Raw genomic sequence first — 26108 nt, 5'->3', positions numbered from 1 at the left:
ACAAAATATTGGAAGATATACACATAACCACATGTAATTCTAACTCTAGATGGATATGAACAAGAAAAAAACGTTTAAGTTGCTTTTGTGCCCAATTAGCCTTTGTGAACTAGTTCTTGACAAATACCTAAGTACAGTATCCATTCCATTTTTTAACAGCCAGCATTACTCCACAGAAGCAGACAATGGAATTGTAATCCTTCATCTAGAATTTGCTATAGAAAACCTACTTTGTGTGCAAATGTGCAAACAAGAACTACTGTCTAGCATACTACCTATTCATCTATACAGTTTACTGTAACTATAACATATACTTGCCTACTATCCGGGAGACTCAAATGTCAAGGTCTCAATTCGCCCCAAGGGTTAAAGTTAATTGTTAAAGTTGGCAAGTATGCTATAATGACTATACTTTTGTCAATATCTTATGTTAGTTCAATTGATTTTTTTTTGACGTCTTTTCTAATCAGTCTAGTCACCATTCACTCACTGTATATACATTTATGAAGACTAAAACTTATCAAACTGTTTAGTTAGCTTTGTCACTTATCACATGCATACAAACTCCCTCCCAATTGTCGTTTGCTACAAATTGTTAATCTTAAAACTGTGTAATTTCCTTTTTAACTAGGCAACTCCCTTTGCCTAGTAGGGACAATGCCAATGTTTGGTGAGCCCAGTGGGCGCAGGCCAAGACTGAACTTTTACATTTTGTACTGTGCACAAATCTCACCATTCAGTGATACACCGATATGTATGGACTGACATATCCATCCTGCAATTTTGTTACGAGCCGCGGCTCCCCGACGGGCCGCCGCGGCTCGCTTCCGGCTCTCTCAGACGCCCCGGCCGTCTCCGTGACGACCGGGGTCTCACTTCCGCCTCTGACGTCCCGGTTGCCTAGGCAACAACCAGGACGCTGTAATCCGGAGGCCGCAGCGCCCCGCCAGCGGGCTCACACCCGGGCATATTCCTGCAGGGAAAGGTAGGGATATTCATACCTTGGAGCAGACTCTGTGAGAGTCTTTTTGACTCAGTATTGGTGCTGTCTTGTCTCTGTCAGTATTTGTCTCGGTGCAGTGATTATGCTGTGGGAGGGGTTGTATTACTACAACTCCTATTGGTTCTCCTTGCTATTTAAGGCAGTGAGGACTTAGCCTCATTGCCAGTTATAGCTTCCTGTTTAGCTAGGCTCCTGTTCCTGTTTTCCTGCTCCTGTGTTTACCCTATTATTGGATTTCCTGTGTATGACCCCTGGCTTGTTTTTTGGACTTCGTTGTATTGCCTGTGACCCCTGACTTCGGCTCGTTTTCTGATATCCCTGTCTGCTGCCGGCCATTGACCTTTTGCCTGGACCTCACATCGCTGTGTTCTACCACGCTGCCTCTGGGTTCTCCCCAGTCAGTGCACACTACACGACCCTCCGTTTGTCTGCAGCCCAGTCTGTCCCCACCACTAGGGGCTCCAGTGAACACCAGACATCGGAGCAGATTCCGGGTTCTGTCGTGCTGACTGAAGGAGTTCCTAACATTATAACTGGCCCAAAATATAACGATTCCATTCTCCACTGATGGAACCCAGTCCAGCTCAAGTCCTAGCAGGGCAGATCCAAGTTGTCTCGCAGATGGTTCAGGATCTTTCACACAGGCTTTCTGCTCAGGAAGAAGCCGCCAAGGCCTCACAAGCAACCCCGGCACCTGAGCCTAAGTTAAATCTTCCGGACCGGTTCTCTGGAGACAGAACCTTATTCCGAAATTTTAAGGAGGGCTGCAAGCTGTATTTTCGTCTCAGGCCCCGCTCCTCGGGCTCGGAGCAACAGAGGGTCGGCATTATCATCTCCTTACTCCAAGGCGATCCCCAATCCTGGGCGTTCAGCCTGACCCCTGTGAATCCAGCTCTACAGTCCGTAGACGCCTTCTTCAACGCACTTGGTCTCTTATATGATGACCCAGATAGGGTGGCCTCGGCTGAGTCCCACCTAAGAGCGCTAAAACAGGGGAGGCGGACGGCGGAAGAATATTGTGCCGAGTTCCGACGTTGGTCGGTCGACAGTCAGTGGAATGACCCCGCACTACGGAGTCAGTTCCGGCTTGGGCTCTCGGAGCAGATAAAGGACTCCTTAGTCCAATATCCTTCATCATCTTCCTTGGAGGCCTTAATGCAACTAGTTATCAAAATTGACCGCAGGATCAAGGAAAGAAGGTCCGAAAAGGAGGCCGTCTCACCATCCTGGCCCTCTTCAGCCGTCTACTCAGTTCCTCAGGATTTACCGGAGCCCATGCAGTTAGGGGCTTATCGCCTGTCCCCTGAGGAGAAATCCAGGCGCCGGTCACTGGGGCTATGTCTCTATTGTGGCAATAAAGGCCATCTCCTGCGTAGCTGCCCTAACAAGGCGGGAAAAGACCAGGCCTAGGAGTAAAGGAGGAGGTACGCCTAGGTCTCCAGATGGTCTCTTCCAAGAATTCGGTCTTAATCCCTGCTCGGATCATGTATGGTAATCGATCCGTTTCTATCCCTGCCTTTCTTGACAGCGGGGCAGCTGGAAATTTTTTGGATATAAACTTTGCCAAGAGACTTGGTATTCCGTCCGTGAACTTAGACTCAGAAATCACGGTCTGCGGTCTGGACGGTAAACCGTTAACTGACGGAAGGGTCTCATATCAAACACCACCTCTGCAGCTTACGGTGGGAGCCCTCCATTCCGAAGTCCTCTCGTTCTTTCTAATTCCCTGTTCCTCCGTACCATTGATCCTCGGTCATCCCTGGCTTCTACTTCACAACCCTCACATAGATTGGAGCACGGGGGAGATCATACGATGGAGTAAGGCTTGTTCCTCAACCTGTCTTGCTCTTCCTCTCCGGATTGTTCAGCCTAGCCCTGAATCTCTTCCATTGCCTTATCGTGAATTCCACGACGTATTCTCGAAAAAAGAAGCAGACGCTCTACCCCCACACCGTAGCTACGATTGCTCCATTGATTTGGTTCCAGATGCCAAGCTTCCTAAGGGAAGATTATATGCCTTGTCTATTCCTGAAACTAAGTCTATGGATGACTATGTGGAGGAAAACCTACGTAAGGGATTCATTCAACCCTCCAAATCACCCGTAGGAGCGGGCTTCTTCTTTGTGGCAAAAAAAGATGGAAGCCTCCGGCCGTGCATAGACTATAGGGGTCTAAATGGGATTACCGTGAAGAATACTTACCCGTTACCACTCATCTCCGTACTTTTTGATCAGCTCAAATTAGCCACAATATTCTCCAAGATCGATCTGCGGGGGGCATATAATCTGGTTCGAATAAAAAAGGGCGACGAGTGGAAGACGGCCTTCAATACTCACTCAGGCCATTATGAATATCGGGTCATGCCCTTCGGCCTATGTAACGCCCCCGCAGTGTTCCAAGATTTTATTAACGATGTCCTGCGAGAATTCCTGGGGAGATTCGTTGTAGTTTATCTTGACGACATTTTGATTTATTCCCAGTCACTGGAGCAACACCGTACTCATGTCAAACAGGTACTTCTGAAACTCCGCCAGCACTGCCTCTTCGCTAAACTCGAGAAATGCGAGTTTGAAGTCACTCAGGTCACGTTCCTCGGATACATCATCTCACCTCGTGGCTTCTCCATGGATCCCAGTAAAGTACAGGCAGTTCTCGATTGGATCCGGCCTAGCAATCTTAAAGCCATTCAGAGGTTTTTAGGATTCGCTAATTATTATAGGCGATTCATCCAGTCATTCTCTGTATTGGTGGCTCCAATCACAGCCCTTACTCGTAAAGGGGCTGATACCGTTAATTGGTCCTCTACGGCCTTGACGTCCTTTCAAAAATTAAAAGAGGCCTTCATCTCTGCACCTGTCCTCCGACACCCCAATCCGGAATTACCGTTTGTTCTCGAAGTGGATGCCTCTGACGTCGGGGCAGGTGCGATCCTTTCCCAGAAAGATATCACTGATCACTGTTTGCATCCCTGTGCCTTTTTTTCCAGAAAATTTTCCTCCGCTGAGACCCACTATGACGTTGGGAATAGAGAATTGCTAGCTATCAAGTGGGCATTTGAAGAGTGGCGCCACTGGCTAGAGGGAGCTAATCATGTGGTTACAGTATATACTGACCACAAAAATCTACAGTATATTCAATCTGCTAAAATTGTGAACTCCAGGCAAGCCCGGTGGGTCCTTTTCTTCTCCCGTTTCAACTTTACTATTACGTTCCGGCCCGGATCCAAGAACATTAAGGCAGACGCCTTGTCTCGCAGTTTCATCGCCTCCCATCCTTCCCTCACAGAAACCGCTTTCATTATTCCGGCATCCAAAGTAGTCCTTGGCCTAACTCAGGATCTTGGCACAACCCTCCGGGGTCTCCAACAGTTGGCACCATCAGCTACTCCCAGGGGTAAATTATTCGTACCAGCTTATCTGAGGAGGACGGTCTTCACTGAATGTCATGATAATAAAACCTCAGGTCACCCTGGAGTATCCAAGACATTGGAACTTCTGTCTCGTTCCGTCTGGTGGCCTTCCTTGGCAGCCGATACCAAAGAGTTTGTGTTATCCTGTGAAACCTGTGCCAGGAATAAATCTTCTCGCAGACGTCCTGCCGGGCCTCTTATGCCACTATCCGTTCCAACGAGACCCTGGACCCACATATCGATGGACTTCATCGTAGAATTACCACGCTCATCCAGCTTTAACACCATCTGGGTGATAGTAGACAGATTTAGTAAAATGGCACATTTCATCCCTCTTGTAGGATTGCCATGCGCTAAAACCTTGGCATCCCTATTCATTCAGCACGTTTTCAAGCTCCATGGACTTCCTGTTAATATTGTCTCGGACCGCGGCTCCCAATTTGTAGCCACATTCTGGAGAGCATTCTGTGCCCAATTAGGAATTAAACTCTGTCTATCTTCGGGGTATCACCCACAATCCAACGGACAAACGGAAAGGGTTAATCAATCCCTTGAGCAATTTCTCCGTTTATATGTAACTAAATGCCATAGTGATTGGGCTGCTCTGCTTCCATGGGCAGAGTTTGCCTACAACAACTCGTGCCATTCATCTACTCTGGTATCGCCATTCTTCTGTAACTTCGGATTCCATCCTCGGTCCAACTCACTGGAAGTCTCGAATCAAGCCAAATCTAGTTCTTCGATTTCTTATCTGTGCCGGATATGGAGAAAGGTTCACCTTGCCCTCAAACAAGCTTCATTTAAGTCTAAACATTATGCTGATCAGCATCGTGGACCGTGTCCTTTCAAGGTCGGGGACAAGGTGTGGCTGTCTACCCGCAACATTAAACTTAAGCAACCTTGTAGGAAGTTAGGTCCTAGGTTTATTGGACCCTTCTCCATTATTAAACAGATTAACCCCGTGGCTTTCAAGTTGAAACTTCCTCCTTCACTCAAGATTCCTAACACATTCCATTGTTCCTTGTTGAAAGCAGTTACAGGTTCACATAAATTCAGACCACGTCAATTGCACAGACCTCGTCCTGTCTCAGTCAAAGGACACCAGGAGTTCATTGTGGAAAAGATCCTAGACTCCAAAAAGGTGCAAAGTCAACTCCACTTTTTGGTCCACTGGAAAGGCTACGGCCCGGAGGAACGGTCTTGGGTACCGCAGAAGCATCTACATGCTAACCAACTCATTAAGGACTTCTTTAAAAAGTATCCTGGGAAACCTGGAAGTCGGGGTGCATTGACCCCTCCTCAAGGGGGGGGTACTGTTACGAGCCGCGGCTCCCCGACGGGCCGCCGCGGCTCGCTTCCGGCTCTCTCAGACGCCCCGGCCGTCTCCGTGACGACCGGGGTCTCACTTCCGCCTCTGACGTCCCGGTTGCCTAGGCAACAACCAGGACGCTGTAATCCGGAGGCCGCAGCGCCCCGCCAGCGGGCTCACACCCGGGCATATTCCTGCAGGGAAAGGTAGGGATATTCATACCTTGGAGCAGACTCTGTGAGAGTCTTTTTGACTCAGTATTGGTGCTGTCTTGTCTCTGTCAGTATTTGTCTCGGTGCAGTGATTATGCTGTGGGAGGGGTTGTATTACTACAACTCCTATTGGTTCTCCTTGCTATTTAAGGCAGTGAGGACTTAGCCTCATTGCCAGTTATAGCTTCCTGTTTAGCTAGGCTCCTGTTCCTGTTTTCCTGCTCCTGTGTTTACCCTATTATTGGATTTCCTGTGTATGACCCCTGGCTTGTTTTTTGGACTTCGTTGTATTGCCTGTGACCCCTGACTTCGGCTCGTTTTCTGATATCCCTGTCTGCTGCCGGCCATTGACCTTTTGCCTGGACCTCACATCGCTGTGTTCTACCACGCTGCCTCTGGGTTCTCCCCAGTCAGTGCACACTACACGACCCTCCGTTTGTCTGCAGCCCAGTCTGTCCCCACCACTAGGGGCTCCAGTGAACACCAGACATCGGAGCAGATTCCGGGTTCTGTCGTGCTGACTGAAGGAGTTCCTAACAAATTTTCGGCTCTGACTGTTGTTTATATGTTTATTATATACCGTACATGATTGTACCTATGCCATTTTATTTCCCTTTTCCGGCCGGAAAGTACACTGTGCATATTATGGTTCAATAAATGCAATCATCTTTACCCTGCTACATACATCCTACTCACTAGCGCCTTGAACCTGTCATATTTATATTACCAACTACCTTTGTGTGTTTATATATATATATATATATATATATATATATATATATATATAAATATTTAGTACAGCATAAATTATGTGTTTGGAGAGTGCAGAGTATCCCTCTTTTGTCTGTCTATAAAATGTGGGCAACCCCCTCTTGCACCCCAGTCTGTACATGGTAAGTGCAGAGGATCTATGTCTGTTTTTGTTTATATAATGTAAGTCCCATCACTCTTGCACCCCATTCTTTACATTAATTCCAACTTGTGTCAGGTGAGTCCCAGGTCTCCCATGGCTGCTAGTGCTTGGGAAAGACTTGCCTTTAAAAGCTGTGTGCAGGTAAGCATTAAGCCCAGATAAAATAGCATAGCATTTGATCACGTTAGGACTGACCAGATTGGGAAGAATTTGGCGTGAGTTGGTCAGCTTAACATATATTGCAATATGTGGAACTAACATTCCCTGTTTTTATTATAGAACAGTATTTAGTACAGCATAAATTATGTGCTTGGAGAGTGCAGAGTATCCCTGTTTTTATATATATATATATATATATATATATATATATATATATATATATATATACATACACACACTGAGAAATGCTGGCAATATTGATAATGTCCAGAACTAATTACACAGTAACTCAGTACACGGCTAAACTATAATTCCAATTTCGTCGCTAACAGTCAGTTAGGAAGGTGCAAAAGTGCAGACCCACAGAGCAAATGCTGTTTTTGTGATGTCCCGTGCCTATTTGTCTGTGAATGCCCCAGTTTTTATGAGGAAAGCACAAGGTTTGCATAATTTATTACTCTTTCCTGTTAATTTCAACTGCATGTGAGAGTCACAATTTGTGTTCTAAATTGTCCCTTGGGTATACACATATAGATAGATTTACTAAATCTTCTAAAAAAGAAAAGTGGTGGTGTTGCCCACAGCAGTCATATTCTCAATATCATTTATCAAGTACATTCTAGTAAATGATAGCTAGAATCTGATTGGTTGCTACGGGCAACATCTCCACATTTCCTTTTTAGAAGCTTTAATAAATCTCCCCCTTTGGGGTGTTAAAGGCATGCTATTATGAAAAAATATATATTGTTGTGTATTAAATAAATTATGCTAAAAAGGCTGCTCATAAAAATAGCATATTAACACTTATATGTTGAGTTGTATTATTCTCAAGATGCCCCTGTAACATATATGTAAGTGTAAAAGATACAGATCCGTCTCCATGCTGGTATGCCGCTGCCGAATTTCCGTGAACACACCCTTACTATACTCAGCCTATGTTTGACCGCCCCTTCCCTCCACGTTTCACCTACCCAATCGTAATGAGGCTCATGTGTCATATGTGTACAACTCTGCATGCGCATTGCAGATTTTTCATAATTTACACCACTCAAATTGGCATAAGTTCAACTCAGTACCAGGCCCAGTGTATTTAAGCATAAAACATTTTCCAAACATCTTTTATAGTAATATTGTACATTATTGTGCACAAATGTGTGTCCTGCATTGTCATATATTAACTCTAAAAGTGGATTCCTATTATACAATATATAATATAACATAAAAGTGGATTCCTATTGTTAGGCCTTGTGATGGGCCCTATACAGCACTGTTTAGCCCCACTATGAGCCTTGCAAATCAGTAAGATCTCACTTGGTTATATTTTTCTTGGTGTATGATTTATGTATTGACAGATGCCTATTAGATTATAGCAGATGTCAGCAGATGTGAGTAAGGAGGGTTAATCCACACGTTGTCTCTTAGCCAGAACAATGGTTTATTAGATACAGGATACAGATTATAGGTGCAATGAATGGTCTTGTGGAAAACAGGATGAATATACACAAAGAGCTAAGTACTGCATGTGCGTTCAGTATTGCGTCACTCATACAGTTAAGTTCTGGATTTGGCGCTGTAGGTACTTCCAGTAGAGAGCATTGCGCATGCGCAGTAAGCATTCAAACTAGGGCCGGATGGCACTGCACTTCCAGTACCCAATCACTAGAGACAACATGAAGCACCAATATGTCTTAAGACACCCCTTCGCATAAATATAAATCTGGTTGCAAAAACACATGTACTAACTTTGTCAATAAACTTTCATGTGGTTCTCTAGTAACCAAAACATGGGGTTAATGCAACAGATAATGTCAGCACAAACATCAGTATTCATAACATTCCAAACCATATTTTATACAAACGACATGTAATCATTCTGTTCACTTGCAATGTAGCTTACACTAATTGACTTTTTCTCAACAAGTTCTCAAATAAAATGATGTCTAATAGCGATAGACCTGTCATGATGCTTGGCACTTGCTGACAAATCAATAGCTCCTGTGTTGTCACATTTTAATGGTCTCAAATCAAAATATGTAGTTCACACAAAATCTCTTTAATCCATAGTTGGGCAGCATGGTGGCTTAGTGGTTAGCATTTAACACTTCTGCATCACAACACTGGGGTCATGAGTTAAATTCCCAACCATGGTCTTATCTGTGTGGAGTTTGTATGCTCTCCCTATGTTTGCGTGGGTTTCTTCCGGGTGCTTCGGTTTTCTCCCACACTCCAAAAACATACTGGTAGGTTAATTGGCTGCTATTAAATTGACCTTAGTCTCTCTCTTGGTCTGTGTGTGTATGTTAGGAAATTTAGATTGTAAGCTCCAATGGGGCAGTGACTGATGTGAGTGAGTTCTCGGCACACTGCTGCGGAATTAGTGGCGCTATATAAATAGATGATGATGATAGTGCTTCTTTAGCTGCTTCTGTTCAAGCCATATGCTCTGCTTCGGTATTCAAATGAGCAACTGTAGACAGCTTCCTATCTGCCCAGCTGACTGCTGCACCTGCAAATTCAAACGAGTAGCCAGTATATGTACGAAGATCATCTTGATGTCCAAAGCTATTTCCCAGGATTTATTACAAATTGACTCACTCGACTCACCACAATTATGATGTCAGAACGAGTATCAACGCTTGCATATATTAAACTTCCAATTGCATTCTTATAGGGGATTGCTTTCATCTCCTGTATTTCAGACTCATTTATTGGTGACATACCTTTGGTTAATTCTGTACTTTTATCAACTGGGGTATTTACTGGTTTAGCATATATCATCCCGTACTTAAGAAGTACATTCAAGTTTTTGAAAGTAACTTTGTTGGTCTATAGTGACAGTTCCAGCATTCAGATTTTCTGAAATTCTCATTCCCAACAGTTGATGTGCAGCACCTAAGTGTTTAAATCTGAACTTTTCTCCCAACAGACTTTTTATACTGTGTATGTGATTTTTCTGACCTGCAAGCAACAAGTCATCCTCATATACAACAATGATGAACAGCTTTCTATCTATTAGTTTGTGGTATAGACAGTGGTCAGTTTCTGATCGCACAACGTTCATGTCAATCAACATAGTGTCTAACTGGATGTACCAACTCTGGCCACTTTGTTTTAAACCGTACAAAGATTTCTTTAATTAACACACTTTTCCTTCAGCAAACATGTTCTCATTATAATGCTCTGGAGACTCCACACAAATTTCCCCAACTAATTCCCCATTTAAGAAGCGAGAGTCAAAATATAATTGGTAGAGCAACAAACCATACAACGTAGATATGGCAATAACTAAACAAAGTGTGTCTTATATTGCCACAGGTAAGAACGTTTCCCCTTAATCAATTCCGGACCTTTTAATAAAATCCTTTACAACAAGACAAGCTTTGTAATGGGCAATCGATCCTTCTGTATTTAACTTTTTACAGAAAACCCATTTGTTTTTAATTGTCTTATGGTGACTTGGCTTATTAACAACAGTCCAGGTTTCATTCTCAACTAAAAATGTCATCTCTTTAACTGCAGCTGATTTTCTGTAGTCCCATTCATCTTTGCTTCCTGCAAATTTTGTGATTCTGAGAATGCAATGTTGGCACATACCTCCCTATATCTCCTTGGAGGTTTTGATTTATTACTTCTCCCAGAAGTTATTTTCTCCTGCTAGTTGTCAAGATTTGAAGTCTCTGACATAGATATAGTAGAGGATGTGGATATGTCAAGTATTACCACCTTTCTTGAACTTCATGTTCTATCTTTCTAGTAGGTCATGCTGTTTCATGGAATATGAAATCTCTAAATTTAACAAGTTTTTCTTTCACTATGTCCCAAAGCCTGTAGCCTTTATCCTCAAGAAAATATCCAATCAAAATGCAGTCTTGTGATTTAAAGTCCAATTTACACTATCTCCTTTAGAGATGTGTACATATGCTTTGCATCCAAACACACTAAGATGATTGACATTAGTTTCTTCCAGACCACGCTTCAATTGGTGTCTTGTTTTTCACTTCAACAGTGGGGGCTTAGTGTTTTAAATAAACTGCTGCTTGCACTGCTTAAGACCAAAACTTCTTTTCTAGGCCAACGTCACTTAACATCGTATGTACTCTTTCAACAATTGTAATATTTGTACTTTCACTTAAACCATTTTGTTCACACATGTGCGAGATAGTTAAATGATGTTGAACTTCATGATTTCTCAGAAAGTCAACAAAGTTCATATTCAGATATTCTCCTCTGTTATCAAATTCAGGGGTCAGTTTCTGTAACATAACCATAGCGACCTCCTCAACATCCTCTTGGGCTCAGTGGACATTAACTGCTGTGAAACGGATAACATCTTATCAATGTATTTATTCATGTCTTTGCACTCACTTAACTTGGCTCTGTACAAAGTGCTCCACAGGTTTATTCTTCTCATGAGACCTTTATCTTCATACGCTGTCTGCAAGGCAACCCACATGTCTTTTGCCAGCGCTTTGATGCATGAATAAATGCACTGTTCTCCAGCTAAGCCAATGGTTCCAATGGCCCTATCCACATCATCAATAATTGGGTGTCACCTGGGTTGCTTGTGCCTTTTCACGTTTTAACTGCATCTCCATATTGGAACTGAATTTCCACATGGAATAATTCTCAGAGCTTCTCAACTTTATAAAGCCCATGATTGCACCTGGAGAGTATACATTTTCAACTTAGTTCAAAGAAAGGACTTTGCTATACTTGCATCTCCTTTTCAATGTGTTCTTCACACTTGTAGACCTGGGCCCATAACCTATTGCCAGATATATTTGCAGATGTCTATTAGATTACAACAGATGTCAGCAGATGTGTGTAAAGAGGTTAATCCACACATTGTCTCTTAACCAGAAAGTTTGTTAGACACAGGATAGGTGGAAAACAGGATAAATACACACATTGAGCTAAGTTCTGCACGTCCATGTAGTACTGCATCATTCCTGCACAGCAAAGTTCCTGACTTTGCGCATACGCAATAGGTATTTCCAGCAGAGTGAATTGCAAATGCACAGTAAATATCAAGGCGGGGGGCCAGCCTACACTGAACCTCCGGTACCTGATCACCACCTGACAACACAAAGCACCAATCTGTGACAACATTATGTTCATCGTTGCCTCATACAGACTGAGCCCTAAATGGCAAAATGTACAGTATATTAAGTTAGATACAATTCATACCATCGGATGATGGCAGCACTCACAGTGTGATTGTGGTCATCATCTGACCACAATTTCCATTAGTCCTGATCATAATTTCATAGATCATAATCAGATGCTAATTATAATTGGCAGTTGACTTTTTTCCAGATCTGATGCAGACTTTCCGAGATTTAAGCTGGTCATACACATGGCAATCCTGCTACTTTGTATGAGTTTCAAACAACAGTACCAATGTCCAATGCCCAATTTGACCACACTTGAAGTGAGCATTGGAGACTTTTTTGGAACAAATATAGTAAATGTATGTTTAAACATAAATATAAATTGTTCACATTTGTTCCATGTGTTATACTCAAAAAAACTATTTGATTCAACACTGTTTTTGTATCATTTGAATGATAAATCGTTCTTCTGTTCTGAGCTCTTCCTCTTTCCATACTATTTTTTTATTATTTTAGAAACAGTGTAGTTGAATGATAAACGTCAAATATTCCACATATGCTGCATATACACCGAAAGCTACATAAAGCAAAAGAAAATAGAATGTTCAAATATACCTTTTATCCAAGATAACCTATCACTGGGTATTGTATGATAGGATGATGTGGCCCCATTTGCCCGGCAAAAGAGTTGGAAGAGTTGCATGCCTTGAGTCAGCTGCATAATGTGCTTTGCTATCTCCCAGGTAACTTCCTCATACATAACAGCTCATGTACCTCGCCAACGTTGGAGGAGATATATGAGAAAGCCACACAGGAGTAGGAGTATGGGACATACATCAAGCAGTCACAACATTAAAATCACTGACAGGTGAAGTGAATAACAATGATTTTCTCATTACATTGGCATAAGTCAAGGGGTGGGTTATATTAGGTGAACAGTCAGTTCTTGAAGTAGATGTGTTGGAAGCAGAAAAAATGGACACGCGTAATGGTCTCAGCTGCTTTGACAGCGTGCAAATTTTGATGGCTAGACAACTGGGTCAGAACACCTCCAAAACAGCAGGTCTTGTGGGGTATTACCAGTATGCAGTGGTCAATACCTATCAAAAGTAGTCTGAGGAAGGACAACCAGTGAACTGGTGACAGGGTCATTGGCGCCCAAGGCTCATTGATGCACATGGGGAGTGAGAGCAAGCCCATCTTGTCCAATCCCATAGAAAATTTACTGTAGCATAGTTGCTGAAAAAGTTAATGCTGGTAGAAAGGTGTCAGGACACGCAGTGCATTGCAGCTTGCTCCGTATGGGGCTGCATAGCCACAGACTGGTTAGATTGCCCATACTGATCCCTGAAAACAAACCACAAGAGCCAACAATGGGCATGAGATAGCCAGAACTGGACCATGGAGCAATGGAAGAAGGTGGCCTGGTCTGATGAATCACATTTTCTTATACATCATATGGACGGCCGGGTGCATGTGCATTGTTTACCAGGGGAAGAGATGGCACCAGGATGAACTATGGGAAGAAGTCAAGCCAGCAGAGGTAGTGTGATGCTCTGGGCAATGTTCTGCTTGGGAACCTTGGGTCCCGGCATTCATGTGGATGTTACTTTGACACATACCACCTACTTAAACATTGTTGCAGACCAAGTACACCCTTACATGTCCACGGTATTCCTTGATGGCAGTGGCCTCTTTCAGCAGAATAATGCACCATGCTATACTGTAAAACTTGTTCAGGAATGGATCGAGGAACATGACAAAGTGTTCAAGGTGTTGACTTGGCTTCCAAAGTCCCCAGATTTCAATCCGATTGAACATCTGTGGTATTTGCTGGAAAAACAAGTCTGAGCCATTGAGGCACCAAATCGCAACTTACAGGACTTAAAGGATCTGCTGCTAACATACGTCTTGGTGAAAGATACCACAGGATGCCTTAAGAAATCTTTATATTAGGCGGGTGGTTTTAATGTTGTGGCTGAATAATGTAAATCAACTAATATATATAAAATGTGAATCCTTAACCTGGTGACAAGTTCTCTTTGAAAGGATAGACAATATAAACATGTAAATTAAACCCCTATGTTGACCTACTCATATCAAAGAGATCCTTCTTTGGACTGTCCTCTGGGATCATATAGGGTTCTTTTTCTGTATTCAGTCCATCCAAGCTCTGCGTATTCACATACATATGTTCCTCATAGTCTCTTAGTCCTAATGGACGGCCATTGGTTCCTTGGAATACATCATTGACTGGCCCTGAGAAAGGAGCATAACTGGAATCAGAAATCTGTAGTCTGATTGTTACCAACCCTGTCTTTAGGTCTCACCAACAGTCCATGTTTTGTGCATCTCTTCATAAGAGCAGAGGTGAATATATCTGATTGGTCGGAACTCATGAAGAGATACAGAAATATACTTTGTTGGGAAGGCCTGAAGATGGGGTTGAGAGCATGCACTCTACATGCAATATACTGAATAATACATAAAAAGCTTACCCTGGTCTTTTAGCTCCCATTGTGAGCCTGAGTGTGATACCGGTGGTTTTCTGGCTGGAGATCCCACCTACAGAGAGGAGACAATGGGCGTGATTTGTGAATGCAAATATATGCAGAGATTTTCTCTTGATTTGTGACATCATATACTAATATTTGCATCACGGTGCCTGTTTTGATTGCACACAAACATAGATTAATTATGCAGCTGAGATAATAGCACAATAATATGGATTTAGTGCATTAGCATCAATATCACTAAAAAGCAGCTAGATGTATTTAATTGTGAAAAGGTGGGCCCTACCTGCGTCCACTGTCCATTGCTTGTTATGTGTGTGTTAGGCTGGTTTGTTGAACCCGGATCCCGAAATCTGCAGTCTTGCACCCCTCCTGGAGGGGGTTCCTTGCCTGGGATATTATTGTAATAGTTATGTTCAGAACTTTGATCTTCCTCAACCCCCCACGTCAGCTCTTCGCTCCCTACCACCACCCTGTAGAAACAAGAGATAAGGATGCAGATGACCACGTGAAGGAGCACCATATTTTACATCTCAGCCAAAATAGCAAGAACACATGCAGTATATTTGTAAGCTGTCTAATTATGTATATTTTCTCTATATGAAGTTGTGTGATTCCCCAACCAAGTAAATGAGCAAGGTGTCTTGGTGTCTTGGTGCAATATTATTAATAATATTATATGTTTATATGAAAATCTGAAGAATTACGATTTGAGATTATTTAAAGTAAGGGAAGGCACAAGACTGCCATAAGGAGGGATATTTTCAGCAGTCGATAATAGACACATGTTGAGTGTGAAAGAGAGTCTTGCTTGTTTGTAATTTCCCCACTGTATTTCTAATATTGGTGTGCCAAGCTAACAGCTTTGAGGGGACATTACTTTTTGTGTTAGGCTCAGTATTTACATTCTCGGTAAAAGTTTATCTTTATGATAATATTTAGGGCTAAGACTGAAATTAAAAAAAATCATGTGTGGTTTAAACTGGGTTCCCATCGTACCTGTCTGGGGGTGCTGCCACTTTGGGAGGGCTGTGCAGGAACTGTTTGAACCTCAACTCAAAGGCTTGTCCTACTGTGCTGATCACACTTTGGGCCAACCCATCACAGCACTCCAGAATGTGACAGGCTGCGGATGATTTGGGGACACAAAGGGACAGATGGGAAAACAGGGATGGTTCAAAGAAGGACAGTAAGGGTGGTTCAAGAGACAAAAACACACATTAACACTGAGATGAAATCCACAGATGGTTTAAGGTGTGAAACAAGCAGAGGAATAATGGGCAGATGTTTTATGTTAATCATCATGCATCTCACTATCACCTTGATAAAACCTCAATATAGCATAATTCTTCTAATTTCTCCCTTCTAGTAACTTCATCACCATCTTTCCCACTTTAATTCCATTTTGGTTATTTTCTTCTAGCTATCTGTTCTTCCATTTAAATGTAGTCCACCATTTTTTTATTTGTGCTATAATCCTGTCTCCTGCAAATAGCAAAAATATGGGAGAATTGGTTCAGGAGAAACTTAACTTGCAATCTGGTGATGCACTAAAACATGCATGTTAGAATTTCCATGTACACTATTCAGATCGAGGACAAAAAATTGAAACACTGATATAAAAAAGCTTGTTGGGCCAATACCCTCTGTATGCACTGTGATATTGAGTCTACCAAAGTCTGGAATTGTTCTGGAGGTATTCCGCACCATTCGTCCACAACTCATCTGATGCCTGGTTGATGGTAATGGAAAACTCTGTTTCAAGCAGCATTTCAGTATATCCTATACATTCTAAATTGGTTTCAGATATGATGATCGAGTAGACTTTGACATGTGTATAACATCAGTGTCATGTTTATCAAACTGTTTGGCAATCACATGTGTTCTTTGGAAAACACCCCTTCCATCAGGAAAGAATAACTGCAACATGGAGTAATGTTCACTCAGTACAATTAATTATCAATTAGAATTGACCTTGCTAATGAAATAACTGTGCACCTAAACCATGCAAGGAAAATATGTCCTGCAACATTGTGGAACCACTTTCCGCAATGTTGCGGAAAGTGGTTAGTGCTTGTTACAGTGGTTAGTGCTTGTTACAGTGGTTAGTGCTTGTTACAGTGGTTAGTGCTTGTCCAGTGCTTAGTGCTTGTTACATCACTAAATTCACAAATGTGCATTGCCAGGTGGGATGAGCGGCTTATGCAGTGTAATCTTCCTGTTTTGCCTTGCACTCTGAATTAATGCACAAATATCACAATCCTTTGTTCATTATGTTTTTCACAAAATTCCATACTGACATCACTAGAGACCCTGTTGCTCAGAAACATTAGAAACCTGAGCCATTTTAGTCATTGAGGTCTCCTCTTGAGACCAGCACTTTCATAAGCAACAAAGAATGTTATGTTATGGATGGGATGTTATTAGCTTAATTAATGCATAAGCCACCTCTGATGGAAGTCCTTCTTTTCAATATGTTTGTGTCACTGATTTACCCAGGTGTTTCAATGCCAGTGTTACATACAATGTACTTTCCTCTCAATCTGATTACTGCCAATGTTCCTGTTTGTGGCTGGATGTATCTCTCAAAGAACCATCGGATGTGAAAATCAGTTATCCCACAGGTTTTCAGCTTCATGTTTACAATATTTAAATAAACTCATGTTTTAAACATTCTCATAAGACTTGCGGGTAGTTTTTCACTTACAGAGTTAGTGTCAGCGTTAGTTTTGGGCTTGGGCTCTACTTCTGGTTGTATTGTTTTTTTTTGCATGGGATGGAAGGTTAGAATTGAGTTATGGTTAGTGTAGAATTGGGTTATAGTTAGTTTTGCCCTTTCCACATCTTAAGTGAAATCCTATCCTTAACTAAGCCTGCAATGATAGGGAAAGTTGTCATCAACTGTTTGGAAAAACATTTTAACAATCAACATCTTAATGGAGTTTAAAGCTCTAGTGAATTTAGTGCACTGGCAGTGGTGAATTTCTCCTAAAGTCTGGGATCACGGTAATGTACTTTGTACAGTTTTGCTAGATGTAGGAAAGGGGAGTGCATTTCACAATTTTTTTTGTGATGGAGTTCTTTAATGCCTGAAATCTTGATTAAAACATATATTATCCACATTTCTGACAATACCCATACCCGCTGGCCAGCCCATAACCATTATCCAATATCTCCCTTTGGCCACCAAATGCAGGAAAAAGTTTATATTTCCACTACTTTGGTTTTATAATTTGTGCATGCGTTCCTTCAATTTTTATGGAATATATATATTTTTTTATTTCTGGCTTCTTCCCACTATTCATCAATGTCTTATAGTAACTAGCCAGTGTTTCATTTTTCTTTCTCTTGGATGTGGCATAGAAATGCCCTGTGGGTGTAAGTGTGGTATCCAAGAGCATCAAAATAAACAACTCTTCCTGAATGCTATAATGGCTTTAGTAACAAAAAAAAAAAAGAAGAAAGTCACAAAAATATATTTAGTAAAGATTATAGGAGTGCATTCACACCCCTATAATAATAATCTGATCATGGGAAAAACCCTTCAATACAAGTATATCAAATGTCTGAATTCTGGAAAATAATCTACTTTGGTTTGGTAAATACAGTAGTCCAGACACTACTATTATCATTCCCTCTCTCAGTAAAAACCCTCACTTGAGCAATGACAGCATATATTCAGCTAAGAGTCTGCAGGACAAGGCTGCAAACAGGGTTACACATTTGTGCAACAGCACCTAGTTTGAAGATATACAGGTGGAGGACATATGTGTGACAAAATAAGAGTTTTTTTATGCTGTCATTGCTCAAGTGAGGGTTTTTACTGAGGGAATGATAATAGTAGTGTCTACTGTACTTACCATACTACTACTACTACTGCTACTATTATTGTATTTACCAAACCAAAGTAGATTATTTTCCAGAATTCAGACATTTGATATACTTGTATTGAAGGGTGTTTCCCATTATCAGATTATTATTATAGCGATGTGAATGCACTCCTATAATCTTTACTAAATATATATATTTACTATACATATATTTACTAAATATATATAAATATATAAAGTGTGATTTAACCTACATATTTGGAAGTGGTTTAGAGGTATTTTTTTCCACAGCTAATAGCAGCTGACAGTGTGTGTGTGTGTGTGTGTGTGTGTGTGTGTGTGTGTGTGTGTGTGTGTGTGTGCAGTAAGGGTAATCAAGCAGAGTATCTGAAGAGAACGCTATAGAGATCAAATTTAACTGTCACCTGTCCATCAAGCTAGGGCTGTGGAACGAGTGTAAAGTATTTAAGACTGAGTTGCTCATTATGCAGTGGGACCTATGACGAACAAGTTGGCCGGTAACTAGGTAGCTGATCTCTGTTAACTTAACATTGGGGTCACAAGAAAGTGTGTAGAATTTTGAGTTATGAGCTACTTTGCCATCCTGACAATAAAAGCAAAGTACAAGCAAGAAGTTGTCATGTGTGCATCATCAGAAGGGTGCCCTTGTCACACTATATAATTTATTTTGCACAGATACCCTTATTTATTCTCATAATTGTAGCAGTAACATTTCTAACAAACATCTTGAAGACATTACAGTAATGTAATTAACTATGTAAGTAACTATGTTTTCTCTTTTTAAAAATGTGTATTTCCTCACTATGTGTCCAAGAGTGTGAAAAAAGATCAGGCAGTCCTCGCATGGAATTCTAAATAAAAATCTCAGATAAGGGAATAGAGGGGCATATCTGAAGCATCGAAGCACTTCAGTTACACTCCAAAAAAATGGCCATCTGTATGACCAGCTCATGTAGCTTGGTTGTTTATGATTACATTTTCACATGGTGGTTCTGCAGGTGGCAAATCAACAAATTAAACCTGTCATAATACAATCAGGACCAGATTTTTACCAGTCTGGTAGGTAAATAACTTTGCCCAATGATCACAATCTGCATTACATGAACTAGCCATTTGTTTTGAACTGATCAGATATCCAGATCTAGATGATATATTGTATACATAATAAGCCCTTTTTTGCTTTAACAATTCAGCTTCTCTGCTTTTGTTTGGATTTTTCCATGTGACAGAATTTACAGTTGGAATAACTGATGATTTGCCATGGTAAGGTACCATGGGGTAGATTTATAAACTTTTTAAAAAGGAAAAGTGAAGATGTTGCCTGTAGCAACCAATCAGATCCTAGCTGTCATTTATCTAGTACATTCTAGAAAGTGATAACTAGAATCTGATTGGTTGCTATAGGAACCACCTCCACTTTTCCTTTTTAGAAGGCTTGGTTCATCTACCCCCACATCTAATTTATGTTTCCATAAAATAAAGACAGGAATGTGGCTTCTGTTTTGACAAAATTAATTTTGAGCACAAATTAATGATATTTAAAAAAGAATAAGCCTGAAATTGTAAAAAAAAAATCATACTAAAAGTATTAATGGTAAGATATCAATGAAAAAAAGACAAGTTTCCTTATCTATTAATAATTAAAAGCATCTTTGATTACAGATGAAGGTTGTAACTAAGTTGCCTTGAAAAAGCATGTAGCGAAACGCCCGTCGGCGTTTACCCTGCTACTGTAAACAATCACTTCTTGCTACCTCTATTAATAATTAGTAATTGTGCTATCACCCACCCGTGTATGGGTTATTTAATAGCTTAAACGTGTGTGTGTGTGTGTGTGTGTGTGTGTGTGTGTGTGTGTGTGTGTGTGTGTATTACTGCAAAAACGGCACTACTGATATTCAGTGGGAGAATCAACTGACATATCAGGTGCCTGATTGATAGCAGTATACCACAGTGTGTGTGTGTGTGTGTGTGTGTGTGTGTGTGTGTGTGTGTGTGTGTGTGTGTGTGTGTGTGTGTGTGTGTGTGTGTGTGTGTGTGTGTATGACTGCACAACGGAATCACCGATATTAACAGGAGAATCACAGACACATCAGGTGCCTGATTGATAGCAGCATAGTAACTATCTAAGCAGATTACAGGGACAAAAGAGTGCTAGACTATATAAATCATGAATTACTAGCCAGAGTTTCTTTTAAGCCCTAGTAATAACATATACCAATGCTTAATCTTTTGTGGGCTTATATAAACATATATGTATATTGATGTGATTGCACATGGGGTATATTTATATGGAATACTCATTATACCAAGATGTCCCATTATCGGAAAATGTAGTAGTTATTATAAAGGATGAATGGGATAATGAAGTGCTCTTTATAATGAAATAATTATCAGAGATCTTAGTCAATCTACATATAAGCTCACTATCTTTGTAACTGTGTCAATTATAATCACATGACCATTGGTTTCAATCAAGGTTACTATAGTACACATACCACACAATTTTATTTGGAGTGGTATCTTAGGTAGCTAGATATAGTGATTATTATACACTGATCATCTCTATGTATATTGATATCAAGTAGCAGGGCATAGCAATTTATTTTGCTATTTTAATTCACTTTAGTCACTTAAATATTTCGCTATTCAATTAGGAGGAACATATTAATATTTTAAAGTATATCAATAAAGAATTAGATATTTTATCTTTAATAAGAAGATCGCTGAGTGCCTTTCAATACACAATTTCTTTCTATCCTCTTTATGCTTCAATAAGTTGCAATCTATCCTATCCCAGGGTATAATAAGTGGTATTTAGTTACCTCTCTGGTTAATTGGGTCTTTGGCTACATATGCCACATAATCTGTTGTGTCCTGTCAGAGAAAAGAAAACGTCAATGTCTCAGATTATCCCTTAACCATGGAAACAAATTGAAAAATGTTAGCAGCTCTTACCATATCTCCTCCTGAAGCAAAGGAGATGGCTTGCATGTGATGATTAGCGATGACCTGTACATAAAACATATATGTCTGTGTAAAAACCATTTCAGTTGTCTTCAGAGGTTGATATACACAAAAAAAGTCTTAGTTGCAGGGAAATTACGATTGGAAGTTAACATTAGGAGCTTTGTTACTGCCAAGTGTGAGAAGTAACATGTTCAATATAGCACTCAAGGGCAGAGCTGATTAAGTTATATGAAACAGGAGCAATAATGCATGAGTTGATTTTATGCAATGTGACACTGCAGGAAAATGTAGCAGAAAAAAGACACTGAAATGATGTTTAAACACACTGAATTATGGGACCTGGAAAGTATGGATTGGATTTAGAATGATAGACACTATAATTTGGTTATGTAGAAGATAGCCATTGGGATTCTGGGATATCCTTACCTGCCGGGTGGTCGGGATACTGAGATTCAGTCCCTCAGTGGATATATTTATAGCAATGCTTATTCCTGCGAAATGAAGATTACTCCGACCCAAAACTGAAGCTAAAGATTTATTCGGTGCCTACAAACAAACAAACAGTCAAATATGAAGGGGCATATGGTGGCACAACTGGGCTACGATGCCTTAAGGAAAACAACATTCAACTTATGAAGGGATCTTGACCATTCTTTGTTTGTATGATTAAGTCTGAGACAGTCGTCTCACTCACCTTCTTTTTCCAGGTCCCTCTCACTCCAGGGACAGACTCATACAGCCTGTTGATGGCCTCTCTGTTAGATAAAAAGAGGATACTTAGCATTAGTACACTCTGTTTATGAACATTTATTTGTATAGTGTCAGCATACTCCCACAATAATAAAAAAAAAGACTGGATATTAACAAACAAAGGGGTAAGAGGGTCCTGTTAGCTTCCAATCTATTCCTTGACATGAATGTTTTATTAACCAACTTATTGTAAAAATAGGCAACCAATCAAACATTGGCTTCCGTTGTTTTATAAGCATCACATTAATATTAATTACTGATTGGATTCCATGGGTTACACTTTTGACATAATCTCAGGTGAGGGTTTTCATTTGGGTTTATCCTCATTTGTTCCTCTTACTCACGTCATTTCTATGTACTCTCCCTTTCGACCTCTTAAATCCGCTTCTAACCGGCACCTCACGTCAACTCTCATAATGAGAGGAAGTCACAGAGCTTTCAAAAACAGGTCAGTTGACTGGAGCTAAGAACATGTGTGTCAAATGCTATCACTGACAATGAATGTATGGCTAGTCAGGGATTTTATTGTGAAGTGTTGCAAGGTCACAATAAAGGTGAGAAATGGTCTGACATGATTTATCTTGTTTTTAAGCTTAACATCACAAACACCTGCAATTTCAATAAGGGTTTATATCCCCTTTCTGTATAGAAATGCCAGTGTCTGTTTACAGAAGCTTTTGCTGTGTTGTATTGGATGTCACTGACCTTGTCACTTGTGTCCTTGTGTTAAAATCCAGAGATCGCATGGAACGCAGAACTTCAATGCAGCCCATGTACTGGCAGGTAGGAAAATATTACATAGTATTAGTGTTAAGCATACTTGCTAACATTTTAAGGTACTTTCCTTTGACAATTTGCAGCTTAGCAGATGTACATAACCATGTCAAGGTCAGAGGAATATTCTCTTTAATAAATACATATAAATGTATATGTCATTGCTTTATGAATATAATAAAACAGAGATAATTGCATTCAATATACAGAATAAAATTAAACATATCCAAGGAACAAAAAATTGCAAAGAGAAATATTTAAATCCTAGGATTGTCCCTGCAATTCGGAGCAGTAAACAACAATATAATCAATTCCTACATAAAACAATGACACAGCAGTACTTATTTGTACAGGTTCTGCCACTAGATGGCCTAAGGCAGTTACCTACAGTACCAAGATTTAGGGGACACCTAAAACACTGAATGAGTGACATAATGTCACTTATTCAATGTTATTATTACTGCGGCACCCCACACTGAGTGCCGACCACCTGAGGATTTACAGTCAACACTTCCCTTCATTAATACTGATAATGGGGAAAAAGGGTCTGTTATGTAAAAACTTTTTCTCCAGCCCTCCCTGCTCCCATGCTGCCTCACCTTGTAGAGGAAAGATGAAGGGAAAGCGGATGTCAAGCTCTGTGCTCATGATATTATATAGGTCTGGTTTGGTTGAGGATAGTCAGGAGGTACAGAGCTATACTACATGGCTAAAGTTGTATGAACTCCCCTTCTAATTAGTGTGTTTGACAATTTCACCCACACCCATTGCTAACAGAAGCATACAATGAAGCATACAGCCATGCAATTGCCAGAGCCAAACCTTAGCAGTAGAATGGGTTTTTCTGAAGAGCTCAGTGCCATTCAACATGGCATTGTGATAGGATGCCACCTTTCCAACAAGTCAGTTCTGCAAATTTTTGCCCTGCTAAAGCTGCCCCAGTCAACTGTAAGTGCTGTTATTGTGAAGTGAAAACAACAACAACAGCTCAGCAGTGAAGCAGTAGCCCAAAGAAGCTCACAGAATGGGACAGTAGAGTTCCAAACTGCCTTTGGAAACACTGTCAGCAGAAGAACTATTCATCCAGAGCTTCACAAATTGGGTTTCCATACACAAGCCTCAGATAACCATGCGCAATGCCAAATATGAACTGGGATGGTGTAAAGCCTACCACCATTGGCCTTTGGAGCTGTAGAAACGGTTTCTCTGGAGTGACAAATCACGATTCATCATCAGGCAGTCTGACAGACAAAATTGGATTTGGTAGATGCCAGGACGCTGCTTCCTATGCAAATGTGTACTGCCCCTTGTAAAGTTTGGTGGAGGAGGAATAATTGTCTGAGGCTATTTTCCATGATTTTGGATGGGCCCCTTAGTTCAAGTTCATCGAACACCGTTTGGATACCATGAAATGCCGAGCCAGGCCTTATCACACATCATGGCCATCTCTAATGGCTCAATGGATGTGAATCCCCGCAGTCATGATTCAAACTCTTTTGTAAAGCCTTTCAAGATCAGTGGAAGCAGCAAAGGGTAGACCAACTCCATATAAATGACCATGGTTTGGAATCAGATGTTCAACAAGCATATATGGATGTGATGTTCGAGTAGCCACATATTTTTGGCCATGTAGAGTATGTCCTACATCATGCAGAGCAAACAGAATTAAGACGGAGCCACGCACACCTAAGACTGGGGCAAGTGGTATTTCTGAGCTAAATAGATTGGAAGGTGACTCCATGTATGGCCTGGCACTAGGACCCAAGGTAGACACTTCTTAGCAACATGAGGCTGGTATGAGCTAAATAAAAGCTCTGTGGGGAGAGTGTGACAGCTGGGGACCCAGTGCCACCTGGTGAAGGTCCCAGGATCATCCTGTAAATTTGGGAACGGGTCTGTGGCCTGTTTCCACAAGGGGATAAAGCATATGAGTAAAATGGAACAGATGCAATTAGAACCACAGTCTAATGTTTGTGCAGGATGAGACATTATATAGTATATAGTTACTTTATTATCTGCAACCCCAAGTATTGTATATGAAGAGCTATAAACATAATTTTTCACGCTTAACAGACATTGCTGTAAAACCCCCGTGTGCAGGGACCCTCTGGTCACTTATGCCAGCACTAAAGAGCTAGCCAGGGCAGAAAAAAGTGGAGATGAGCAGGTGCATTACCCACCTATGCACTCACACACAGAACCACACACAGAACATTCTTCAAGTAGTCTTCTGGCTCATCCAGGTGGTTTTTAGCAAACTTTAAAAGGGCAACAATGTTTTTCTTGGACAGTGGTGACTATCCTCCCATGCACACTATTATTGTTCGGTGTTTGCCTGATGGTGGACCTTAGCTAGTGCAAGAGAGGCCTGCAGGTCCTTTGTGTTACACTTTTTTGTGTTCTCCTGGAATATTATATGCCCTGCTCTTGGAGTGATTTTTGTTGACTACTTCTGGGAGACAAACATTGGTGGTGAATCCCCTCCATTTGTACACTACCTGCATGACAGTGGATTGCTGGAGCCCAAAGCCTATAGAATTCCAGCCTTGATTAATAGCTGATTTTATTAATAATTATGCCATTTATTTGTTTTTGATGTTTTACATATGTAGATTTTTTTAGTGAATAAAATTATTGAGCAGTTAAACAAGGTATGACAGAAATTGTTCTAGGGGCTAGATCTACAAATACACATGAGGTTGACCAAGGAGGTGCAGACATGAGACAAATGGTACAGAGGGCCCTGCTTGTGAGAGTTGCTAAGACAATAGGAGCTAGTGGGACATGTAGTGGACATAGAGAGGTTAGAAGGAGTATTATATTGTGGGGGAAGGAGCAGCCACAGTGAAGAGGTAGGTTTTGAGAGCGCTTGAAAGATTGAAGGTTGGGGAGAGTCTAGTCAGACAGGAGGATTTCATAAGTGGGGAGCAGCACGAGAGAAGTCTTGAAGACGAAAGTGAGAGAAGGAGATTCATAAGTCAGAGGCGGATCACATACGATGAGATGGAGTGTAAAAGAGATGAGCGGTTCAGAATTGGAACTGAAATACGGCTCGGTTTCATGCGCCAAATTGGGATCACAAAAAAAACCAAAATGTAATTTCCGGGGAAATATCGTATCTCACAAGTTTAGGA

General features: G+C 41.0%; 1 protein-coding gene across 2 annotated transcripts in view; it reads right to left on the bottom strand.

The window, feature by feature from the left end:
* SHC2 (SHC adaptor protein 2) overlaps positions 1-26108 on the bottom strand; it is a 44173-nt gene that overhangs the window by 10644 nt on the left and 7421 nt on the right. Inside the window, exons 2-10 of one of the 2 annotated variants that reach the window (XM_075206278.1) lie at positions 22906-22976; positions 22145-22205; positions 21877-21996; positions 21439-21492; positions 21306-21357; positions 15629-15755; positions 14916-15102; positions 14615-14681; positions 14211-14375 (exon numbers count right to left, since the gene is read on the bottom strand). In XM_075206278.1, the coding sequence (XP_075062379.1) occupies positions 14211-14375; positions 14615-14681; positions 14916-15102; positions 15629-15755; positions 21306-21357; positions 21439-21492; positions 21877-21996; positions 22145-22205; positions 22906-22976 (904 nt within the window). The remainder of the gene's footprint in view (positions 1-14210; positions 14376-14614; positions 14682-14915; positions 15103-15628; positions 15756-21305; positions 21358-21438; positions 21493-21876; positions 21997-22144; positions 22206-22905; positions 22977-26108) is intronic. The other variant, XM_075206282.1, reaches the window with a different exon arrangement.

This window comes from Mixophyes fleayi, chromosome 1, assembly GCF_038048845.1.
Source record: "Mixophyes fleayi isolate aMixFle1 chromosome 1, aMixFle1.hap1, whole genome shotgun sequence".
NCBI classification, from domain to species: Eukaryota; Metazoa; Chordata; class Amphibia; order Anura; family Limnodynastidae; genus Mixophyes; species Mixophyes fleayi.
The sequence above is the reverse complement of the archived record's forward strand: the minus strand, read 5'-3'. Positions and strand labels throughout refer to the sequence as shown.